Source organism: Bubalus kerabau, chromosome 3 (genome assembly GCF_029407905.1).
Source record: "Bubalus kerabau isolate K-KA32 ecotype Philippines breed swamp buffalo chromosome 3, PCC_UOA_SB_1v2, whole genome shotgun sequence".
NCBI lineage: Eukaryota > Metazoa > Chordata > Mammalia > Artiodactyla > Bovidae > Bubalus > Bubalus kerabau.
The window spans coordinates 44,657,834-44,679,654 of NC_073626.1; the positions used below are offsets into that span (position 1 = coordinate 44,657,834).

Below are 21,821 nucleotides of genomic sequence, written 5' to 3' on the forward strand. Positions count from 1 at the left end.
CCGACTCTGTGCGACCCCAGAGACAGCAGCCCACCCGGCTCCGCCATCCCCGGGACTCTCCAGGCAAGAACACTGGAGGGGGTTGTCATTTCCTTCTCCAATGCATGAAAGCGAAAAGTGAAAGTGAAGTCGCTCAGTCGTGTCTGACTCCTAGCGACCCCATGGACTGCAGCCCACCAGGCTCCTCTGTCCATGGGATTTTCCAGGCAAGAGTACTCGAGTGGGGTGCCATTGCCTTCTCCGAAGTAAATAAATAAAACATTAAAAATATGCTTTTTAAAACATGTATCATTGTTGGTATATGTTATTTATTTGGCTGTGCTGGGCCTTAGTTGCAGCACTTGGGGTCTTTAGCTGTGCTATGCGAATGCTTGGTTGCAGCATGTGGGATCTAGTTCCCTAACCAGGGATCGAACCCGGGCCCCCTACAGTGGAAGCATGGAGTCTTAGCAGCTGGACCAACAGAGAAGTCCCTGTTTGTGTATTTTTAAATTCATAAATATCATACAACATCCACTTTATTATAAAATAAATTGTAACATCCACTTTTGCAACTTTCCTTTACTCAAATATTGGTAAACATAGCTATAATTCACTTATTTTAACTGTTGTGTAGCAGTGCATTGTAAGAATAAACTGCACTTTATTTATGCATTCCTTTATCTTAAGGATAGATTAGATTGTTTCCACATTTTCTGGACAAAAAAATGATACTGCCATGCCCATTCTTGCCCTTGCTTCCTTGTGCATATGGAGAAATGTTTTCCTAAGGAATACATCTAGAAGCCAGGTCGCTGGGTTTTAGGGTATGTGTATTTACAGCCTGAAGTGTTGCCAAATCTCCCTTCAAATCTGTTATAGTTGTTCACGCTTCCATCCAAAATGGCTGAGTTCCTATTACCCCACATTTTTGTCAACAATTGTTGTTATCAGAGTTATTTTAAAGTTATTGCTACAGTGAAGTAGACAGTTTGGGTTAAGGACGTTGAGTGTCTTTTCATGTTTATTGGCCATCTGGTCTTCCTCTTTGGTGATCTGCCTAGTCACAGCTTTTGCTCATTTCTCCCGGTCTTGTTCTTTTCTTGTTGATCGACAAGGGTTTTTTCTTTTTCTTTTTAATTCCCCTTTCATTGATTTTGCTTGGTATGAAGGAATTCTTTCAGCTTTATTTTTTACCACATCGTGTGGCTTGCAAGGATCTTAGTTCCCCAATCAGGGATCGAATCCAGGCCCATGGCGGATAAAGTGGAGGTTCCTCACCGCTGGACTGTTAGGGAATTCCCTGCAAGAGTTCTTTATAAATCCTGAATACTCATCCTTCTCTGGTCATATAGATTGTAAATAGTCTCTAAGTCTGTGGCTTGTCTTTTTATTTGTTATGCTGTTTCTTGTCTCATCGAAGTTTAAAATTTTTTTAAAGTAGCTTATGTATCCATCTTTGCATTTTGGTCTTATTTAAGAAATCCTGCCCTATGCTGATATAGTCAATATATTCTCTTGTATTTTCTTCAAAGAATTTCAAGTTTCATTTTTCACATATTGTTAAGTTATCTGATATTTATTTTTGGATGTGTTGTAATGCAGGAACCTATTTTGTTTTTTATTAGGATAGGCAATTAACCCTAGACAAGTTAAGAAATAGTCCATCCTTTTCCACATGTCAGTTTTGTCATGTACTAAGTCCTCATATCTTTGAAGGTCTAATTTGTCCATATGCCAGGACGACACTACTCTAAATCATACCAGAGTTATGGGACTTCCCTAGTGGTCCAGGGGTAAGACACTATGCACCCAATACAGGAGGCCCAGGTTCGATCCCTGGTCAGGAAATAGATCCCACATCCCACAACTAAAAGTTCCTGCATCCCACAGCTAAGACCCAGTGCAGTCAAATAAATAAACAAATATATTAACAAAAATCACTCTAGTTTTAAAACTGTGATATACGGTGAGGCAAACACTCAAGTATTCTTCCACTTCAAATTTGTTTTGACTCTTTTTTGGCCATTTACCCTTCTACAAAAATTTTAAGAACAGCTTGTTAAATAAAATATTTATCTAGTACAAATAGAACTGTACTAGATTTACAGACCTGAGGAAAATGATCAATTTTATATTGAAGTTTCCTCTTCATGAGCATGGTGTACTTTTCTTTTCTTTTTTGGGGGGTCTTAGTTTCATGTTCTCCAAAAGAGTTTTATAATTTTGTTCATAAAGATCATGCACATATCTTGTTATGTTTATTCCTAAGTATCATAAATTTTATTGCTATTACAAATGATATTTTCTTAAAACACAATCTTCTGTTTATTGCTGTTGTATAGGCATATTGGTGTTTGACTATTCATCTTCCCTCCAGAAAGCGATGTGCTAGTTTTTGTTTGAGGGTTCTCATAAGTTTTCTTTGTAAATAGGCAATCATCTGTGTACAGTGACGGTTTCTTTTTTTTCTTATTGTGTCAGTTCAGACCCCCCATCTCGCCAGCACAAGCTGAGTATGAACAGTAAAAACTAGGATCTGTGTATTAATGTTGGAAGTTATTTTCTATTCCTAGTTAGCTAGATTTATTTTTAAAATCAATAGTATTAAACATTTTCCCGTGCATTCTCTGTACCTATTGAGATAATCATATTTTTTCCTTTTAATAAGTCAATATTGTAAATATCATTAACAGATTTTTAAGCAGACCATCCTTGTACTCCTGGAATAAACACTGCTTAGTCACATATACACACATGCATATATACATGTACTTGCATAAACTCCGCTGGACTCGGTATGCTAATATTTTATTTAGCAATATTTTATATATTTTATAGGATTTTCACTCCTATAAGTTCAGTTGGTCCTCTTTTTCCATTATCTAAGACAGTCTATGTAAATAAATACACAGTTCCTTCAAGAGTTAGCAGAATAATACTTACACAAACCATTTGGGTAGTGTGTGTGTGTGTGTGTGTTTGTGTGTGTGTGCATACATAAAATTTCCCATTCAATTTATTAGGATTTATAGATCTGTTAGGCTTTCTATTTCTTCTTGGGTCAACTTTGGCTGCCTTTTATCTAATTTCCCTACCTCTTCAGGATCAAGATCTCATCTGTCCCTGGGGGGCTGATGAACAGCCCTCAGTTAACAGAACCAGTTCCTTCCCTGCCCCCTCCTTGGAACTGTAGCTACACGCAGCTCATTGTCTGGTTTTGAGTTTCCTCTTTGTTTTTGGACCAAGGATTTTACTTTCCCTTTGAGACCTCAGTCATACATTTAATTTTTTTTTATTTTTTTACTTTTAATCTAGTATTTCTAGGTGATGGTGCTTTCAGATTTTCCAGTTTCTCCATCTTGCTTGATTTTGATGTTTTCATTTTACAGATAAGAAAGCTAGGGTTCAAAGTGGTTTAAAAGTCAGCTGAAGGTCACATCACTAATACTTTTACCTAGTTATTGAACCCAGATTTCTGGTTCTGAATCCTCTCCTGTTGCCACATTATACTGAAGCCAACCAGGCAAAACCAGGAAGGAGCATTAGAAAGTCAAAGCGGTGGTGGGGTGGGAGAGAGGCTGAAGAGGGCGTGGATATATGTATACATACAGCCCATGGGATTGCAGAGCGGCTACGACTGAGTGAGCATACACACACACAAACACAGCCGATTCACTTTGTTGCACAGCAGAAACTAACACAACACTAAAGCAATCATACTCCAATAATAATATTTTTTTTTTTTTTTTTTTTTTTTTAAAGTCAAAGGAGGAAGGGATCTCACGGGCAAGGTGGAGAAGGCTGGAACGGGGACACTAGGGTGGAGATGGATGATGCCAGGAAACATGCAGGAAGGAACGGTGTTGGGGAAATGAGACTTCTGAGCTGCAGCTGTTGGACAATCACTGCCTCAGTCCATTCTGAGATCCTGAAATACGCAAGCCCCTGCCCCAGATTCAGGCACGCATGCACCCTTCCAACCGGCATTTCAACTCAGTATTCACAGAGTGTCCAGTTCCGGGTCCCAGGAATGCTGAGAAGGAGCAGGCGCAGTCACGGCTCCTGCCCTCAGGGAGCTTACGTTCCAGGGGAGCCAGACTCCAGTCAAATAATCCCCCCAAAATGTAGACCTGCGACCTCGCCCAGCGCCTTGGAGGAGCGCGCCTCGGCTTGGGCGCTCCGAAGAGGGGAATTTGACCCGAAAGGAGGGTCTGGGTACCTTCCCTGAGGTTATGGTAAAGGTAAAGGAGCGGAGACTTAAGAATGAACAGGAGCTAACTTAAAAGAGAAATGGAAGGAGACTTTCAGGCAGAGGGTCCAGGCAGCGGGAGAAAGGAGGACGCGGCAGAGTGAAGCGCTAAGAAGTGAAGGCGGGTTGAGCGGAGGCCGGCGGGGCAGACCTTCCAGAGCCTTAGCGGCCAGGTTAATGACTTGGGTCTTTAACCTACGGTCAGTGGGAAACCATTGACTGTGCTTCAGCAAGGTGCCCCAAACCATCAGATTTGCATTTCAGAAAGGTCTGTCTCACACAGCCCTCTGCTTGTTTATTGAAGGCCTTTCCCAGCCTCTCCAACGATCTCCGTGATTCAAAGAAGAGCCAGACGGTCCAGGTGGCGGATGGATCAGGGAGGGGGAGGGATGGAGAAGAGTGAACAGACTTGAGAGATATTATAATGGCTACCCCCGGTAGGACTTGATCCTAGATTCAATACTGAGACAGTATGAACCCCTGAGATCAAATCCTTGGAAGGCAGGGCCCACATCACACACCTGTCTGTGGTACCCAGGTCCTAGACACGTGGTACCCAGGTTGTGACATGTGGTGGACTCAACACATAATTCCTGAAATGGTGAAACTGACCAGCAGCCTCTCAAGTGATCCTTTCACTGCTAAGGCTTTTTTAATCTCTTTTTGAAGTGACGTGAAGTCGCTCAGTCGTGTCCGACTCTTTGTGACCCCATAGACTGTAGCCTACCAGGCTCCTCCGTCCATGGGATTTTCCAGGCAAAAGTACTGGAGTGGGTTGCCATTTCCTTCTCCAAGAAAGTTTTCCCTGACCAGGAATCAAACCCGGGCCGTGGTGGTGAAAGCGCTGAATCCTAGCCACTGGACCATCAGGAAGCTGTAATCCCTTCTTATGTGTGGCAATAACCAGCTTCTCTGATACATCACTGGGAGAAATCTGCCAAGTTCTAAAGAGTATTCTTTATAAAGAGGAAGTTAATACAAGAATGAAGGTCTACCTTATCCTAGAACATGAACAGTAAGAATACATTTATTGAAGGTGCCGCCCAAGGGGTAACTCCCCCAGCAGAAACTTTTACAAGGGTCAGTGATGACACAGCTTCCCGGGTGGTCTAGTGGTTAAGAGTCCACCTGCTAATTCAGGGGACACAGGTTCAATCCCTGGTCCGAGAAGATCCCACATACCTCGGAGTAACTAAGCCCATGTGCCACAACTACTGATCCAGCGCTTTAGAGCCTCGACTACTGAAGCCACAGCTACTGACGCCCTGGAGCCTAGAGCCTGTGCCTGGAAACGAGAAGTCAGCTCAGTGTGCACTGCCGCTGGAGTAGCCCTTGATCGCGGCAACTAGAGAACACCCAAGCGCAGCAACGAAGACCCAGCGCAGCCAAAAATAAATAAATAAATCTTAAAAAAAAAAAAGTTAGTGATGATGGGTGCCCTTCTCAGGGCTAGGCTGGGCCCAAGGGTGCCCATCCTGAGGGATGCTCCTGGGACTCCCTGCTGATTCTTGTTCAAAACCAGTTTCCTAGCACATGAACAAGACAATAAGTGAGCAGTCTTGTGGAAGAAGTACAAATGCCAGGAAGTGCTTGCCTTGGCCAGGGGTCTCTTGCCTGTCTTCTACACAGCCCTGTTCTACTTTTTCCACATCCAGAACCTCCCACTTTGTCCTCCAACCTCCCTTGGCTCCTTCCTCCTCTGGATATGTGCGTTTTCACCTTTCAGTAAGAAGCCCCTGGTGCTGCTGGAAAGAGCAGCTTTCGTCTGGGCTTTATTCTTAGCAAGAAGTGTGGAGAAGCTCATAGAAAAAACCCTGACATGGACTGTGGGGCCAGGAGCGGGCACAGGGAGATGGCCTCGTCCGATGGGGTGCTGGGTGGAGCTTTAGCTCTGGGGGAAGAAGCACCCAGCAGCCTCTGAGGGGAGTGATGGGGCTGGTTGGGATTTTTTTGGCGACAAGGATTTTGATGGTGGGTGTTGTCATGGAGATCTCTGGGGATTCAGTTGTCTCTATAAAGTTATGCTTTCAAAAAAAATCACAGGGAATTGAATCCATCTCAGATGACAGCAGGTCCTAGGCAGCCTGGTTAAGCTTCTCAGATGGAGGACAAAAGATTGAAAGTACAGATTCCTTCCTAAGAAAAACTTTTCCCAGGGGATTAGATTGTGAACTAGAAGTGAGGTGGACCGGGCCGCTGCAGTTCCAAATCAGTTGCCTGATGTGGTGGCTCTGGCCAGAATAGGGTGCAGTGGGGAGTGTGCTGCATCATGCCCCCCACGAGGAGGCAGTCGCTCTCACTCTGTTGGGGGGGGGGGGTCTGTCCCCAGGGCCCTCCTCTGTCCTTCCCACTGGGCGTGGATGGTCGCCAAGGCAGAAGGGTGTTTGGAGCGAAGCCACAGCTGTGGAGGCCGGAGTGAGCGGTAGGGCCTGTCCTCTGTGGGAGGGGGCAGGGAAAGGGCTGCTCACTCACATGCACCAGGCAGTGCTGGGAGGGCTGGGGGCAAGTGAAGAGGAGGTCCGCAGGCCAGGCTGGACAGGGCCTTGTGGTGGGGCAGGGTCAGCTGGGGGGTGACAGCAGATGGGGGGCTGGGTGTCTGTCCTGCCTCCTCCTCCTCTGCCTGGGCCCCCCACCGCCCTGCCTGTGGGGGAGGGGGGTGAAGGTGAGAGCAGCTGCTTGTGGGGGTGGGCAGAGGGACAGAGGTGGTACAGGCAGGCTGAGCTCCACCCCCCGCCAAGTGGGTGGCCAAGGGCCTCAGTGACTCCTGCCTTCTCCCCAAGGAGCCCCGGGTTCCTGTGAGGAGTTTGCCAGGGTTTGGGCGGCAGCCAGGCAACAACAGAGGCCTCAGGGTTAGGCCTCAGCTAGGCAGGGGTCTCCTGCAGCCCTGGGCTCGGGGGCTCAGCTTCTGCACGTAGACACATAATCTGCTATGGTCTGGGGAACAAGAAGCCTGGAAACGATAAAATGAGAGGAAGAAGAGGGGAGAGAGAGGCTCCCCTCACTCCTCTGTTCCCTCCAGGTCCCCTCCCTGGAGGCACTTTCTCTGTGAAGCTCTCCTTAACCACCCTCCAGTTTCCAGCTCTTCACCACGTCTGGGACCCCTCCTGCAGGGACCACTTGTCATTCATCCTCTAAGGACCAGAGCAATCTACCACAGGGGTTCTGCATCCCCCAACACACACCCCGTGCACATCAGACTGGACAAGGAGTGTCCCTCCTTGTACACATGCGGGTCCCGCCTCACAAGGCCATTTCTGAAGCAAAGTTGCATGGTTTGTAAGTAGCCGTCAGGGATCTGCACCACAATCTGTTATTCGCCTCCTTTCCTCTGTATCTTGTCCTTCAACAAAAGTCAAGCTCCCTTTTGTATACTTGGTGCTCACTCCGCCTCACCCACAGGTGCGGGTCAAACTGGCAGAGGCCGAAGGACTTGGGGCACTAACCCAGGGGTTGGGAGGGATGGAACTGGCGCCTCCTGCACCCTCTTCCGCCCACACTGGGGAAGAGAGGTGTGGGGTCAGGGCTGGGAGTCACTTTTTCTTTGTTGTGGGCAAGGAAGATGTCCCTGGGGCGACAGCTCTGCCCGGCACTCACATGGAGTCATCACAGAGAAGGCAGGCCTGTGAAGTTGAGCGGCTCGGGGGCGGGGGAGGGCGAAGGAACACGGCAGCAGGGCAGCAGGGCGGGCGAGAGGCAGAGGGCGAGGGTGGGGCGGTGCGGCCTGGGGCCTGAGGAGGGAAGAGACCGGGCGGCCCGCTGCAGCTCCAGGGTGAAGCAAGAGGGCGGGGAGCAGGCTGGCGGGCTGGCTGGGGGAGCGGGGGAGGGCGGGGGGCGGTCGCTCCAGGCAGCCCCTGGAAGCAAAAACAAGCCGGCTTCATTCCAGATTCTTCTTCTTAGGCTCCCAACTAGGTATTCCCTCGACTCCTCCCCATCGGTTTCTCTCCTTTGAAACCCCAGGAGAGATGCCTACCTTCCTGTCGCCCTCACATCCCGCGGGCGTCTCCCCCCAGGATGCCTGAAGTAGGAGAGAAAGGGATCCAGGATGGAGGCTCCAGGAAAGGGGAGAAGGGGCTCCTCCCGAGAGGAGGAAGCCGGTGTTGTCCATTTCTGCAGGGTGAGCGGTTTCAGGGGTGGGCGCCCGGCCACCAGGGCTGCTCCCCGTGTCCGCTGCACAGAGGGTGGTGGGCACGAGAGGGCGCCAGCGGGAAATGCTAAGCGTGCAGTGGGGTGCCCTTTGGGACAGCAGGTCAGACCCCCAGGCTGACCCCTCCGCTAGGAGGGCCGAGGCTGAGCCAGCCGCAGGAGCTGGGGGCGCATATGGCGACAGAAACAGGAAGTGTGAGGGTCAGAGAGGCCGAAGCGCAGCCGGGGGCAGCTTTGGTCCCTCCTGGAGAAGGACCCCTCCGCAGCCCGGCGCCACACTGCCCAGATGCAGCCCCGCTCTCGAGGTGGGCGGGCAGCGAGCGCTTCACCAAACACCCCCAGCCTTCTGCTCTCAGCCGCCTCTGAGACGGTGTGGAACTACAATCCTGGGTAGGAGGCGGGGTCGCAGCCCTCCCCACCTCCGTGCCTTTTCTCTCCAGCTTTAGAACCAGCTTCTCTGGCACGGTCAAGGAATCATCCCCCTTCCAAACATCAAGGCCCGCCATGTCTACAGACATACCTTCCTCTCTTAAGATACTTTTCCTGTGGTACTGACACCCCTGATCCCAGCCTGGGCACTCAGGTCACAGGGGCAAGCTTGGGAACTGACTTCACACCTCTCCACTCTTCCAGCTTCACAGATCGTTTCTATTTTCCTACGTATTTGCTGATTTGAAGATTCAGGAAAATGGGCCCTACACACCATGAATAGCCTTTGACATCTCCTCCCCATTTCCAAGACTGATTCTACATGATTTCTAGGGTTCTCTCCCCAGTCGTTGTTTCCATCTCCTTCTAGTACACCCCTGATAAAGAGACACAGAACCGCAGGTTTCAAAGAGGAAAAAAAGCAAATTTGTTGTTGTTGGTAGGAGGGCACGGAGGGGAGGGCTTTTCACTCTCCCCAGCATCTTGTGGACGGGAGGTTGAGGGCAATAGAAAAGGCAGCAGATGGGGCCAAGCCCCACTCTGTACAATATAGAAGAATCTGATATAGACACTTTGTATAAAAGCCACTTGTCCTGTTTGTGTCCTCTTGCTGGCTGGTCAGGCTGGGGGGCTCTGGGGGACAAAGAAGCCAGGCAAGGGGTGGGCCAGGACTCTGGGACACCCCCTGGCCCCCATTCTCTGGCCGTCCCTTGTGGGGTCACTTTGGATCCTTGGTAGGGGCGTAGCAGAGCTCCAGTGGTCGGGACACCTTCCAGAACTTCTCATTCACCAGCTCCAGGGTCAGTGAGCCATTCAGTGTCTACAGAGGCGGTGGAAGGGGGAGCAGAAAAGTGAGATGAGAGGAAAAGGACCAAAGGGAGAGGAAAGACAAAGAAACAATAAACGGGGCAAAGCGAGGACCCGGATGATGGGGAAGGATGGACACAGAAAGGAGACAGGGATGCAGAGAAGAGGGCAGATCGGTGAGGGGGTCGGGTCTGCGGCTGCGCACCCCGCCCCCCTCCCCCCCGACACTCAGGGGCGCTCACCGTGAACGCCCCGCCCCCGGGAGCGATGTAGATGGTGTACTGCTTTTCGCTGACGCCCTCCAGACTGGGCAAGGCAGGCTCCTCAGGGCCGTCGGCTCCTCCGGCACCCCCACCCTCCCCACCGCCCCCGTCAGGTCCCGCGGTGGGGTCAGAGGTGCCCCCTCCAGGCCCTCCCGGCTCCCCTGCCTCTTGCTGCTGCCTCCGCTCGAGAGCAATGCGCAGGGCCAAGTACTTGGAGAGATGGTCCACTGTGGCATTCCCAGTGGTTTTCACATACCTGCAGTAGGAAAGGGGGCAGACTGAGGGCACAGATGCCTCAAATGGAGCAGCCAAGTGGGAGATGCACACAGGGCCTCTGGGCTGGGGACTCTTTCTGGGTCTGGGCGAGGCCCACTTGTGATGGAGGCCATGACCCTTGGTCTCTCAGTGGTCTGGGGAGGACGAGGCTCTCACCTAGTCTGGCAGTATTCTCCCTTCTCCACGAGCAGGGGGTGCGGCCGGAACACGAGCTCGATTTCTCCGCCTGGCTCTGGGGGGCTGGGAGCCCCGGGAGGGCTTGGGGGGCCCAGGGTCCCCCCTCCCAGGGTTCCTCCCCGGTCACCCGAGTCTTCGGAGCCGGCGCCCCCACCCACCCCACCAGTGCCACCCACCCCTGTCCCTACACTGCTGCCCCCTGCGCCCCCTCCGCGGGGTCGCTTGGGAGCAGGGCCTGGGGCAGAGTCCGGGGCCGAGTCTGAGCTCACGTCCTCTCCATCCCCCTCTCCCTCCCCGGGCTCTCCTTCGCCCCCACTCATCGTAGTGGTCTGATCTGACCCGGGCATTGGCCGCCTCACACGCTGGGCCCTGTGGGAGCAAGTGGTTGAGATTAGAAAGCACCAAGGATAAGGGCTTTATATTTTAAACTTCAGAGAGTTAAGAAACCAGGGCAATCTTAACGATGATTCCTAATATTTATTCCATACTAATTATGTGCCAAGCACGTTGCTAAGTGTTTGCATTGATTGCCTCAAATTATACAAATCCTACAGACACAGGTAATTATACCATTTTTTTAATGGTTGATGAAACTGAGGCTTAGAGAAGTTAAATAATTAGTCTGAGATCATAGTCCCTTTGCCTCTCAAAGTGTGGTCCAAGACTCAGTAGCTCAGGCTTGGAGAAACAGAATCTAGGCCCAACTCCTGGCCTACAGAATTAGAATTTACATTTTAAACAAAACTCTCAGGTAATTCAAATACACATTAAAGACTGAGCGATGCTGCCCTAGGAGGTGATTTAATTCCCGGCAGTGTGAACCCAAAGCTTATGCTCAAAAATCACTCTACTGCAGTAACTTCTAGAAAGTTAGAAGGTGAGGAATTAAGAACAACAGTGCCAGGGACTTCTCTGGTGGTCCAGCGGCTAGGACTCTGCACTCCCACTGCAGGGGACCTGGGCTGATCCCTAGTCAGGGAACTAGATTCCAGGATGCTATAACTAAGACCCTCTGCAGCCAAATAAGTAAGTATTAAGAAAAAAAAAATAGTAGTGCTAGTTGCCAACGAAAAAGCTCTGGTTCACATCCACGACCTCCAGGCATGACAGTTAGATGGTGGTCGGCGCTCACGATGCTGAGGCCTAGAAGCAGAGACCCCCAGGTGTCTGACCCGTGGCTCCGTCCCATCGCCCCGCATCCACCTCCCTGTGGCCCCCAAACCTGTGCATGGCCTGCATGCGCAGCCCCTCCTCGATGCTGGAGCTCAGCGCCTGCTGGTTGTGCAGGCGGCTGAGGCGGATGAGCACCCGGTCTTGGTGGGCCTCGTACTCCTCCCGGCTGGGGTAGATCTTAGAGATCAGAGCATCGAAGTTGGGGTCTGGCCGCAGAGACCGCTTGGATACCAGCTTCTTTCGGCAGGTAGGGCACTCCTTATTCCTGGGGTGGGAGAAAGGCGGCCCTGAGCCTTTAGTCACAGGGGACGGAGGCCCCACTCTCTCCCCCTGCCCCCAACCTCAAACACGTCCCTCCTGTTACCCGCTACGCAGGGCCGTGACGATGCAGTCAGAGCAGAACCGGTGGAGGCACTCCTTGGTTGTCATGGTATTCTTCAGCATGTCCAGGCAGATGGGGCACATGAGCTCTGAGTGCAGTGACCGGGGGGAAACCGCAATCTCGGTGCCATCCATGATGGCTTCCTGGGGACGGCAATGAGTGGAAAGGTGGTGGTGGAAAGAGGGAAAAAGGATCTTAGAAACAAGTGGTTCATGAAACTGGAGTCTTGAGAAATACAGTGAGATAGCAGAATCTGGGGATCCCATTTGGCTACTTGAGGAAGAGAGAAATCCTAAAAGTAGATGCTTTGAAATAGGATCATCTGAGGTTTGGCGATAGGCCTGGAGATGGGCACGGCACAGATTTTCCTTCTAGGAAAGACTTAGTCAACAGAATCTCTTCCAGTGCGGTCCTGCTACTACCTATATCAGAATCCCCTATGGTGCATGCTAAAAACGCAGAGTCTGGGGTCCCATCCCATTACTGTTAGTGGCGGGGGGTGGAGGGGTGGTGTGTGTGAGATCCGGCCCAGAATTCCATTTTCAATGAACTCCCAAGGGGAGTCGTAAATGCACTGACTTATGCGGAACTGAAGACCAGGGAAGTTAATTTCAGCCTGTTTACTATCTTTCAAGCGAAGAAAATAATATTTGGCTCTACCTCTCTGGCACGTCAGTTTTGAGGATTAAACGAGCTAAATGTGAAAAGTGATTCCAAAGCAGGGCAGGGAGTGAGAAGCTGGGCAGAAAGGGGCCAAAAGTGGGAAAGAGGCTGTGAGAAGGGGGTCTGCGGATGGAGCAGTCTAGTGAAAGGCAGTAAGTTGCAGTTGGAGAACCCCTGTCACCTGCGGGGTACGGTGGAGCTCATACAGGCTCAGTTCCCACGTTTTGCTGGCGTTCTGGGCGTTCGCCGGCGTCGTCATGGTGACCGCACCAGGGCTGCCCCGCCGCCGCGCCGGAGAGGTGGGCTGGCGGATGGGGGAAGGGTGTCAGGGGGCCCGGCCCTCGCGCGGACCCCGCCCTCGAGGGCTCCCCGCACCGCGCCCCCTCGCGGCCCCTCACCCAGGTCCAGCCGTCGGCGCCCCAGCTGCCGCAGCGCCGCTCCCGGGGCCGGGCTCCCCGGCCGAGGCCGTCCGGTCCCCAGCCGCCACTCAGACAGCAGCTGGCGCCGCCGCCACCGCCGCCGCCATGGCCCGGGCGCTGGGCCCTGCGTCACTTCCGCCCGCCCGCGCCCCCCCCGGCGGCGGGGACGTCACCCGGAGGCGCGCGCGGGTGGCAGCGCCGTGGACGCCGGTCCCCCGCCACCGCCGCCGCCATGGCCCGGGCGCTGGGCCCTGCGTCACTTCCGCCCGCCCGCGCCCCCCCGCCCAGCGGCGGGGACGTCACCCGGAGGCGCGCGCGGGTGGCAGCGCCGTGGACGCCGGTTCCCCGCCCCCGGGGCCCGCGCCGCGCGGGCACCGCGCTCCTGTCCCCGGGCTGGCGCCGTCCCCTCCCCGAAGCCCCCGTGGAGGCCTCCGCTCCGCAGGGCGGGGCCCGGTGTCCCTGAACCCCTGGGAGGGGACGGCGGGCGTGGGGAGAGGGGCCGCCTCCCCCCGGCGGCTCTGGGGGCCTGCGTGCCCGCTTCCCCCGCACGGCTTCTCCGCAGTCCCAGCCCGGGATCCCCGGGCGGAGGCGGGGAAAGCCGCAGAGGAGTCTCTGCCGCTGCCGTCCTCTGGCCCCGTGAACACGGCCGAGTCCCGACGTACCCGGGATCCCCTCCCCACCCAGGGGACCTGCGCCGCCCTCCGCCTTGGCTCTTCCTACACCCTCCGACCCGCTCTCCCCCTCGAGGTTTGGGGGCGACGGCTCGGGACGTCCAGACTCAACTCTCGGCCAGAGCTAGAGACTCGAGAATTGCGTTTGGACAATCAGGAGCCGCGGCCCGGGGCGGGGGAGGGAGGCGCCCTGGAGGTACGGGGGGATGGAGGCACCACGCGGAAGCAGGGACACACACGCACCCGCACGAGGTGGGGCCCCTCTCGGGGACCGGGTGTGTGCGTGTCGTGGCGGGGTCGGGGGGCCCGCCTGGGGCCGAATGCCCGGAGCGGGAAGCGGGCATAAGCCTCCTCCAGGACTTCCCAGTAAAGGAAGGGTCGGGGAAGGAAGAGAAGAGGAAGGGGCAGACCGATCCCCATTGAGGGCAGGGGATGAGAGGGGTACGGGGGGCGGGGTGGGGGGAAAAGATCGTGATGGGCGTCCCGTCTCCTCCAGCCTGAACTGGGGTTCCAGGACTTGGTCTGCAACTGCCAGGGGGTGGCCTGTGTCTGGGGCAAGGCCACAGTGGGTCCCCTCACCCCCTCCCCCGGTTCCCCCTACTTCCCTGTCCTCTCCTTCAGTCCGTGGCCAGTCCTTATGTGGGCTCCAGAGTCGATTAGCGCGGACCCCCTCCCTTTCCTCCTCCTCCTCCCAGCCCCCTCCCTTCCTTCTGCTCTCCTCCAGCCCCTTTCATCGGCTGGCCCACTCCCCTAATCCTGGCCCCCTCCCCTAATCCCCCCATCCGACCCCTGGCCGGCTGCAGCTATTGTAAGGTGGGGAGAAAGGGGAGGGGGGACTCAGAGAAAGGAGAGGGGTGGGGGAGGGCCACCTGTTCCAAGACCCCCTCTCAAGGCTAGACTGGACACCAGGATGGGACCGTGAACAAATCACCCTTGGGGACTGTAAGGACCCAGGGAATTGGGGGGAAGGGACTAGGGCTACAGGATCAGTGGCAGGGGGTGGGGCAGAGACCCCTCCCTCCAAAAGACCCAGAGTGTCACGCACACACAGGGACACACACTCTCGCCTCTCACACCCGGCGGCGGGGGTTGCCCTGGGAGACCAGGCAGTGAAAGGGAACAATCCTTCGCAAAAGGGAAAGGAGGGGGAGGTGGGGAAGGGTCTGAGGACTTGGACACAAGAAGAACCGGAGGTGGCAGGGAAGAGGTTTTGGAATTTATTAGGGTCACAAGCACCCCTGCCTCCCATATTCAGCATTCCTGAGCCATACACAGCCACCCCTTTTGTAGCCTGGGAACTCCGAGTCCTCATCAGCAGGAGGCCAGCAGAGCAGTGGGGGGGTGAGCAGAGTCCAGGGTCCTTGAGGCAGTTACATGAAAAGACCTCCTGGGAGGGCAGAAACATTTGGACAGATGTGTAGGTGGAGACAAGCTGGCTGCAGGGGAGGCGCCCACTTCTGTCCCTGGCCTCTGGGAACTCCTGCCCTGCCCTTCCCTCGGTGGCGCCAGACTCCTCTCATTAGCTTTCTCCTATCGTCTGGGTTCGACTTCTCTGCCCTCTTTCTCCCCACGATGGCCTCATACCAGTGACTTCCACTGATGCCCCTGTGATGTATCCACTGTCTTCAGATGCCAAGAATGCGATGACATCTGCCACATCTATGGGAGTGGAGGAGAGTGGGCAGAATCCTCACTCAGACCCAAAGTAGCTGTCACCTCCCACCAGAATCCTCCCTACCTGCCCCCACTACCAATCTTGGTGAGACCCCCTCAGATACCACAGACTTTGGTATCTTCATTCAGTGCTTTTCATTCAGTGCTCACCCTCAGGGTTCCCCATATGTGCCATTGGGATCATTCCAGTCACCTGTAAGGAAACACTCATATGTGAGTGAAAGTTTCTTTTGTGGGTTTTCTGTAGGAAAAGGTGTGATTTTTTGGGGGGGCGAGGGGCGGTCTTCATTCCCTGTGCAGTTGTTGACTATCTGCTGTTTGCCTTGCACTGGGCCCAGCATCCTCTCTCTGAAGCCCAGAGAGGCTGGTCTCTGAATGGTTCTGTCCTCCACCCACAGTCTCCTACCTTGTCCAGCACTTTCTGCGGCACTTTCTGGGTCATGGGTGTTCTAATGAATCCTGGGAGGACACTGTTACAGCGGATCCCGTGTCTGTGGAAAGGAGAGTGTCTGCTGACTCCAGAAAGGACTGAACACTGACCCCTTCCTCTGACTTTTCACATGCCCCCAGGCGTCTGACCAACCGTCCAAGTTCCCGGGCTGCAGACTGGGTCAGCCCAATCACTCCAGCCTTGGATGCTGCATAGTTCGTCTGTCCCATGTTCCCCACCTATGGGTGTGCCGGAGATGTGGGATGAGTCAGGGGTCACAAGGAGGGGCTCTCCTCTCTGTGCCCACTTGACTGGCTCACCTCCTCCCAGCTCAGCCTGACCTTGCCTATGATGCTACTGATGTTGATGATGGAGCCAGGACAGCCGCTGGACACGAGGGCTTGGGCTGCAGCCTGAGTGACTAGAAAGATGCCCTGGGGGTGGAGAGGGAAAGTCACAAGGCAGGAAGGATCAGTTGGGGTGACGGTCCTCCAACTCTCTCCCCAGGCTAGAGGACCCAGAAGTCACCAGTTCAGAGGTCACCACCACCTTGAGGTTGACAGCTATGACTTTGTCCCAGTTGTCCTCAGACATGTGGAGTAGAAATTCATCCCTGGTGATGCCCGCACAGGACACAACGACAGACGGCGGGCGAGAAAAGCAGGCCTGTGGAGGAGGGGGTCGGGGGTTACACACCGAGAAACCGTGTAGAGCCGAGGGCCGTGGAGGCAACGCCATAGGGCTTTAAAAGGGCGAGGGCAGACGCCCTTTCACCTGCACTTGCTCCAGCAGGCGCCTAGCGGCCCCTGCCTCGGACACATCAGCCTGGAAGGCGGCGTGGGCTCCGCGGGGCGCCCCCTCCTCGGTCCCCGGCCCTCCCAGCAGCCGCACCGTCTCCCGCGCTGCTGCCCCGTCCAGGTCGCAAGCGGCTACGGCGGCCCCCTCGGCGGCGAGGCGCACGCTGATGGCGCGGCCAAGGCCGCCGCCCGCACCTGGGACGGGAGAGGACAAGCGGGCGCGGGGTTAGAGGTCAGCGGGGCGCAGAGGTAGTAAGACCCGGGCCGGAGATCAGGGCGACTGCGCGGCCGGACGGCGAGCCCCGGACGTTACTGTGGCGCCCCAACCCGCCCGGTAGAGGAGACCCCCACCTGTAACCAGGGCCAGCGCGGAGCGCAATCGGAGCGGAGACGCCATGACGGCCAGCAGCCAGGCGGGGCTCCACGTTGGGCCCCTCCGAGCACAGAGGGGGCGCGGCTAGCGCGGAGCCGAGCCAATCGAATCCCCGCCGGCGGTCACGGGCGGGGCCGGCTCCCCGCCGCGGGGGCGTAGCCAGGCGCCGCTGCTGGGGAGCCGAGGGAAGGGGGCCCCCAACCCCCCGAAAAAGACAAAAGATTGCGCGTGGAACGAAAGGTCCGAGGGCTTTATTTCCGGTCCCCACCACTCCTCTATTCAAAGTAATATAAAAGAATAGAAACAAAAAAAAAAAATCAGGCCGTGAGATTAGCAACTAGCCGTCCCCGCCCCACCCCCCAATCACTCCCAAATCAGGTCACACGATTGACGTTTATCCCCGACTTCTGCTACTCCCTTTTTCGAGGGCTCTGGTCTTCCCTGGAGCCTCCACCAACAGGCGGGAGAGAGGGAGGTGGGCCCTGGAGAAGTCTGTGTCTGGCAGCTTGGTCCTCTGTGAACAGGTGGGATGGGGGACGTGGGGCAGGCTGCCATGACTCCTCTCTCAGCCTTCTGGCTTTAGTCCTCAAACCCAACAACATGGTCAGCACGTGCCCAACACTATGGTCCCTCTGGGCGTCATCCTCACCCCTGCAGCCCCTGTATGCCAGATCTTGACAGCCCTCAAGCCAAAGTCACCATTTCCCTAGGATACAACTCTCTCCTTTGGTAGATGTCCCAGGCCAGGACCCCCAGCCTCCACAGACCCCTGACCTGGAGGGCTTAGAGGCTAGAGGTTTGCGGCTGGTTTACCCCATCTCTCACTCGAGGTGGGCAATCAACACCATCATGACAACTCCCCCTAGCAGCCCCAGCACCTCCAGAAGTGACTGCAATGGTGATGCCTCCCTCAACAGCTCAGGCAACACCGACACCGTTGCTACATAGATAAAGCCACCAGCAGTGAAGGGCAGAATCCAGCCAGGACCTGCGCCACCTGCAACTTCACTGCCCACTGCCCCTCCTTCAGTTAGAAGGGCACAGGCTGTGCCTGCCAGTGCCCCTACTGCCGTCAGTAGTTGTAGACGCATCGCCTGGTGGGCAGAAAAGAGAGAGAGGCACTCATCAACGTCTGAAGGTTATCAGTGGTTTAGACATGGCTGGAATGGTCTAGGTGTACATGAATAGGGTGCGTGTCCTTGGAAACTAAAGAGTAAAGCAAAAAGAGGCGGGGCTAGAATAGAGACTTTCTGAAAGATCTTATAACAAAGAGTTCCTTTTCCACAGACCTTCTGACTCAACAGGTCAGGGTAGGGGGCACGGTGTGAAAGACCCCTATACTATTCAGATGGTTTCTGCATCACGGTTCAAGAACTACTGAACTGCAAGACAAACGTAACTTCTTCCTTTTCACTACTAGAGGATCCTCTGTCGCCAATACAGGCATACCTCAGAGATACTGTGAGACCATCACAATAAAGCAAGTCACATGAATTTTTTAGTTTCCCAGTGCGTATAAGTTATATTTACACTATCCTGTAAGTGTGCAGTAGCATTATACCTACAATGTAAGAGCTTAATTAAAAAATACTCTACCGATTAAAAAAGGCTGCTGCTGCTGCTAAGTCGCTTCAGTCGTGTCCAACTCTGTGCGACCCCACAGACGGCAGCCCACCAGGCTCCCCCGTCCCTGGGATTCTCCAGGCAAGAACACTGGAGTGGGTTGCCATTTCCTTCTCCAATGCATGAAAGTGAAAAGAGAAAGTGAAGTCGCTCAGTCGTGTCAGACTCTTCGAGATCCCATGGACTGCAGCCCACCAGGCTCCTCCGTCCATGGGATTTTCCAGGCAAGAGTACTGGAGTGGGGTGCCATTGCCTTCTCCATCACCTAAGCCTTCAGCAAGTTGGAAGAAGGCAATGGCACTCCACTCCAGTACTTGCCTGGAAAATCCCATGGACGGAGGAGCCTGATAGGCTGCAGTCCATGGGGTCGCAAAGAGTCAGACACGACTGAGCGACTTCATTTTCACTTTTCACTTTCACTTTTCACTTTCATGCATTGGAGAAGGAGATGGCAACCCACTCCAGTATTCTTGCCTGGAGAATCCCAGGGATGGGGGAGCCTGGTGGGCTGCCATCTATGGGGTCGCAAAGAGTCAGACACGACTGAAGCCACTTAGCAGCAGCAGCAGCAGCAACATCAAAGATCACAGACCAACGTAACAAACAATAATGAAAATGTTTGAAATGTTGCAAGAACTACAAAACTGTGACACAGATGTGAAGTAAACAGTGTTGGAAGAAAAGTATCAAAAGGCTTGCTCAACAGAGGGTTGCTACAAATTTGTAAAAAATGCAGTATCTGCTAAGTGCAATACAGAAACACAATAAAACAAAGTATGCCTGTAGTACAATTTGTTTGGAACTCATGAGTGGCAGTCTGGGTTGGGGCTAGGTGAGAGAGGGTAAAGGGCTTGAGGCAACCATGTTTGGTGTACACCATCACCAACCTGCTTTTTGCTGCAGCCAGACTGGACCAAGATGGCAAAGTCTCCGACTTCATGGGGCACCTCATGTAGCAGAACAGTCATTGTGGTCAGGATCCCCAGCCCCCGGCCCCCTCGAAATGAAGCACCAATGGCTAGACCATCCGTGAAGTTGTGTGCCAGGTCTGCAGCCAAGTTCAGGTACCCTGATACACGCAGGTCTTTTACAGGAGAAAAGGAAGATGAAACAGTTAGAGGCATTCATCACCCCTAGTCCCAGTCATGATCAGCCATTATCACATCTCCCCAAGAAACCACTTCATATCCAGCTCCAGTATTTCCCAGACACCTGCCATCACCCACAGCACTATTTCCAGCAATCCACAACTATGTCTCTTGCCCAAGCCTATGGAACCCTGGCTCTCACCTGACCCTGCTTTCTCCTCTTCAGCATTCTGAGGTCTCACTGGCCCATCTTTGGGCCTTGTACTCCCCGCTCTCCTCTTCCTCAACGCCCCTGCCTCCTTTTCTTCTTCCTCTGAGCTCTGTTTCTCCTTCGAAGAACGCTCTGTACGTGAAGAAAGGAATTGGTGTAAGCGGAGAACAAAGATCTGCCAATGTATCCTCACAAGGGTAGTCTCCCACTTCAGAACCTTAAAATGAGATCCAAAGGTAGGCAATGTGGCTTTCAGAAAGACTGTTCCTGGGCTCACCCTGTCTTCCATGTTCATGACTTCCATGTGTGTGACCATGAGCATGTCCATGTCCGTGACTGTGTCCATGTCCTCCTTTTACATGTCTCACAAATTTCTCCACCACAAGAAAGGCGACAATTCCACTGAGGACCCACAGTCCCACAGAGAGAATGGGGCCCTGGCCTGGGAATAGATGCATTGAAACATTAAGGGAGATGTGGATGTCGGACTCTTCCTCCTCAAGCATAGGAGAAGAACAGGAGAGATAGACCTTCTCCAGCACCCCAACCCATGTCCCTACCCGCCCCTTCCTCACCACTGTGGGAATGTCCATGTCCTGGCTGCTCTGGAGGGTGGTGAGAATGAGGTTCTGGAAGAAGAGGGAGAAAAGGCCAGGTGAGGGAACCAAGCAAGGGGTGTGTATTTGCAGAAACAATGGAAGTTCAGGGGTCACAAAGGGGAAAGAACAGTCTTGCCCAAAGACTAAAATTCATTAAGATTTAGGGTAGAAGCGAAAGATCACTTACCCAAAGCATGAGGGATGAGGTGCAGGAAAGCATCTCCCAAGAGCCCACCAGAAGCAAAACTCAGCAAGATCTGGAGCAGAGAGCGGTGGCGAGGGGAATTTGACTCCACAGGGATAAGAAAGAGGACAAAAAATGGAGCTGCAGAGATCAGCACTGTGGCCCCCAGTGCCTGGTGAGGGAGAGTCAGGGGTTAAGAGGTGTGGGGTTTCCCAACAATACAGCATTAGCCTCCCTCTGCCCCATCCCCAGGGGACTCACATAGGCCCAGAGAGTGACAGTGTCCAGGTCCTGCTTGACGCCTGGAGCCCCAGACTCCCCAGAGCCTCCATGGCTGTGCTCATGGTCATGTCCGTGTCCTCGATGGTGGAGGCTCTCACGGGAGTGGCCGTGACTATGTCCATGGTGCAAATCCTCGTGTAAATGTCCGTGGTCGTGACCGTGGGTATGCCCATGCCAGATGCTCTCGTGAGTGTGGCCGTGGCCATGGGCATGGCTGTGTCCGTGGTGGAAATCCTCATGTGAGTGCCTGTGGCTGTGGCCGTGGAAGTCCTCGTGCAGGTCTTCGTACAGGTCTCCATGACCCCCGTGTCCGGCCACTAGCAGCCCCAAGGCCGCCCAGGTCAGCAGTCCCACGGCCACCCAGCGGGGGGCCCCCAGGCCTCTGGCCATCACGCTGACCAGAGGGACAGAGAGAGTGACTCCACTTGGCCCTCACTTCTACACCCATGCGGGGTCCGCTTTACTCCGTCCGCGCCCACCGTCCACTTCTATGGGCCGCTCCCCCATTCCGTTCTGTCCCCACCCACATTGTTCCCAAGACTCTCTTTATCCCCGAACCCCTTCCCTGATACAGGGCCCCCGGGGCTCCGCTCTAGGCTTCGATCCTCCACTTTATGGACTCTCTGGGCTCTCGTCTCTATGACCCGCAAGGTGAGGAAAAGGGCCTGGAAAGGACAGTAGAGAAAAGCAGGGAATTCTCACCGGCTCCGGGATCCTCTCCTTTCCCGGTTTGCTCGGACGTGGCAGTCCCGCCCCTAGCTCCCGCGAGAACTGGGAAGTCCCGTTCTACCTCGGTCCTAGTACCTTTACCAATATGGCCGCACTCCGGGCTGCGGGGATGCGGGCAAGCCCTGGCGCGCATGCGCGGACGTGGAGGTTATTTGAGGGGATGCCGGGCGAGACTGGCTAACAGGCGGGAGAAGACC

General features: G+C 54.2%; 3 protein-coding genes across 6 annotated transcripts; all 3 read right to left on the minus strand.

Annotated features, from left to right (window-relative positions):
- Positions 1-9,206: 9,206 nt before the first annotated feature.
- Positions 9,207-13,190, minus strand: RING1 (ring finger protein 1). The gene is made up of 7 exons (XM_055571726.1): positions 12,943-13,190; positions 12,726-12,848; positions 11,864-12,024; positions 11,549-11,764; positions 10,306-10,695; positions 9,853-10,129; positions 9,207-9,623 (listed from the first exon to the last, which is right to left on the minus strand). Exons 2-7 carry the CDS (start codon positions 12,801-12,803, stop codon positions 9,522-9,524), a joined length of 1,224 nt encoding a protein of 407 aa, XP_055427701.1. The 5' UTR covers positions 12,804-12,848; positions 12,943-13,190; the 3' UTR covers positions 9,207-9,521.
- A 1,638-nt stretch (positions 13,191-14,828) lies between these two features.
- Positions 14,829-17,063, minus strand: HSD17B8 (hydroxysteroid 17-beta dehydrogenase 8). Of its 3 annotated transcripts, none has more exons than XM_055571729.1 (9): positions 16,887-17,034; positions 16,513-16,730; positions 16,288-16,404; positions 16,080-16,172; positions 15,892-15,977; positions 15,715-15,799; positions 15,459-15,501; positions 15,219-15,293; positions 14,829-15,021 (listed from the first exon to the last, which is right to left on the minus strand). In XM_055571729.1, the coding sequence occupies exons 1-9, from the start codon at positions 16,930-16,932 to the stop codon at positions 15,005-15,007; spliced, it is 780 nt and encodes a 259-aa protein (XP_055427704.1). In that variant the 5' UTR covers positions 16,933-17,034; the 3' UTR covers positions 14,829-15,004. The 3 variants fall into 3 exon arrangements, with proteins under 3 accessions (XP_055427704.1, XP_055427703.1, XP_055427705.1); XM_055571728.1 differs by having other exon boundaries at positions 16,059-16,172; XM_055571730.1 differs by lacking the exon at positions 15,219-15,293 and having other exon boundaries at positions 16,059-16,172; positions 16,887-17,063.
- An 81-nt stretch (positions 17,064-17,144) lies between these two features.
- Positions 17,145-21,736, minus strand: SLC39A7 (solute carrier family 39 member 7). Of its 2 annotated transcripts, XM_055571721.1 has the most exons (8): positions 21,598-21,736; positions 20,875-21,289; positions 20,617-20,785; positions 20,406-20,459; positions 20,108-20,272; positions 19,822-19,962; positions 19,419-19,615; positions 17,145-18,002 (listed from the first exon to the last, which is right to left on the minus strand). In XM_055571721.1, the coding sequence occupies exons 2-8, from the start codon at positions 21,283-21,285 to the stop codon at positions 17,730-17,732; spliced, it is 1,410 nt and encodes a 469-aa protein (XP_055427696.1). In that variant the 5' UTR covers positions 21,286-21,289; positions 21,598-21,736; the 3' UTR covers positions 17,145-17,729. The 2 variants fall into 2 exon arrangements, with proteins under 2 accessions (XP_055427696.1, XP_055427697.1); XM_055571722.1 differs by lacking the exon at positions 21,598-21,736 and having other exon boundaries at positions 20,617-20,769; positions 21,143-21,194.
- Between the last annotated feature and the right edge of the window lie 85 nt (positions 21,737-21,821).

Excerpts from the sequence above, each read along its gene's own strand:
- HSD17B8 (XM_055571728.1), bottom strand. The coding sequence starts at position 16,932 with ATGGCGTCTCCGCTCCGATTGCGCTCCGCGCTGGCCCTGGTTACAG. Across the intron at positions 16,731-16,886 it reads CGCGCTGGCCCTGGTTACAG|GTGCGGGCGGCGGCCTTGGC; the intron begins GTGGGGGTCTCC and ends CTCCCGTCCCAG. Across the intron at positions 15,502-15,714 it reads CGCAGAAAGTGCTGGACAAG|GTGACTGGAATGATCCCAAT; the intron begins GTAGGAGACTGT and ends GTTTCCTTACAG.
- SLC39A7 (XM_055571721.1), bottom strand. The coding sequence starts at position 21,285 with ATGGCCAGAGGCCTGGGGGCCCCCCGCTGGGTGGCCGTGGGACTGCTG. Across the intron at positions 20,786-20,874 it reads CTGTCACTCTCTGGGCCTAT|GCACTGGGGGCCACAGTGCT; the intron begins GTGAGTCCCCTG and ends CTCCCTCACCAG. Across the intron at positions 18,003-19,418 it reads CTGGCTGCAGCAAAAAGCAG|GCGATGCGTCTACAACTACT; the intron begins GTTGGTGATGGT and ends TCTGCCCACCAG.
- RING1 (XM_055571726.1), bottom strand. The coding sequence starts at position 12,803 with ATGACGACGCCGGCGAACGCCCAGAACGCCAGCAAAACGTGGGAACTG. Across the intron at positions 10,696-11,548 it reads CGCATGCAGGCCATGCACAG|GGCCCAGCGTGTGAGGCGGC; the intron begins GTTTGGGGGCCA and ends TTGCTCCCACAG. Across the intron at positions 9,624-9,852 it reads CCGGGGGCGGGGCGTTCACG|ACACTGAATGGCTCACTGAC; the intron begins GTGAGCGCCCCT and ends CCGCCTCTGTAG.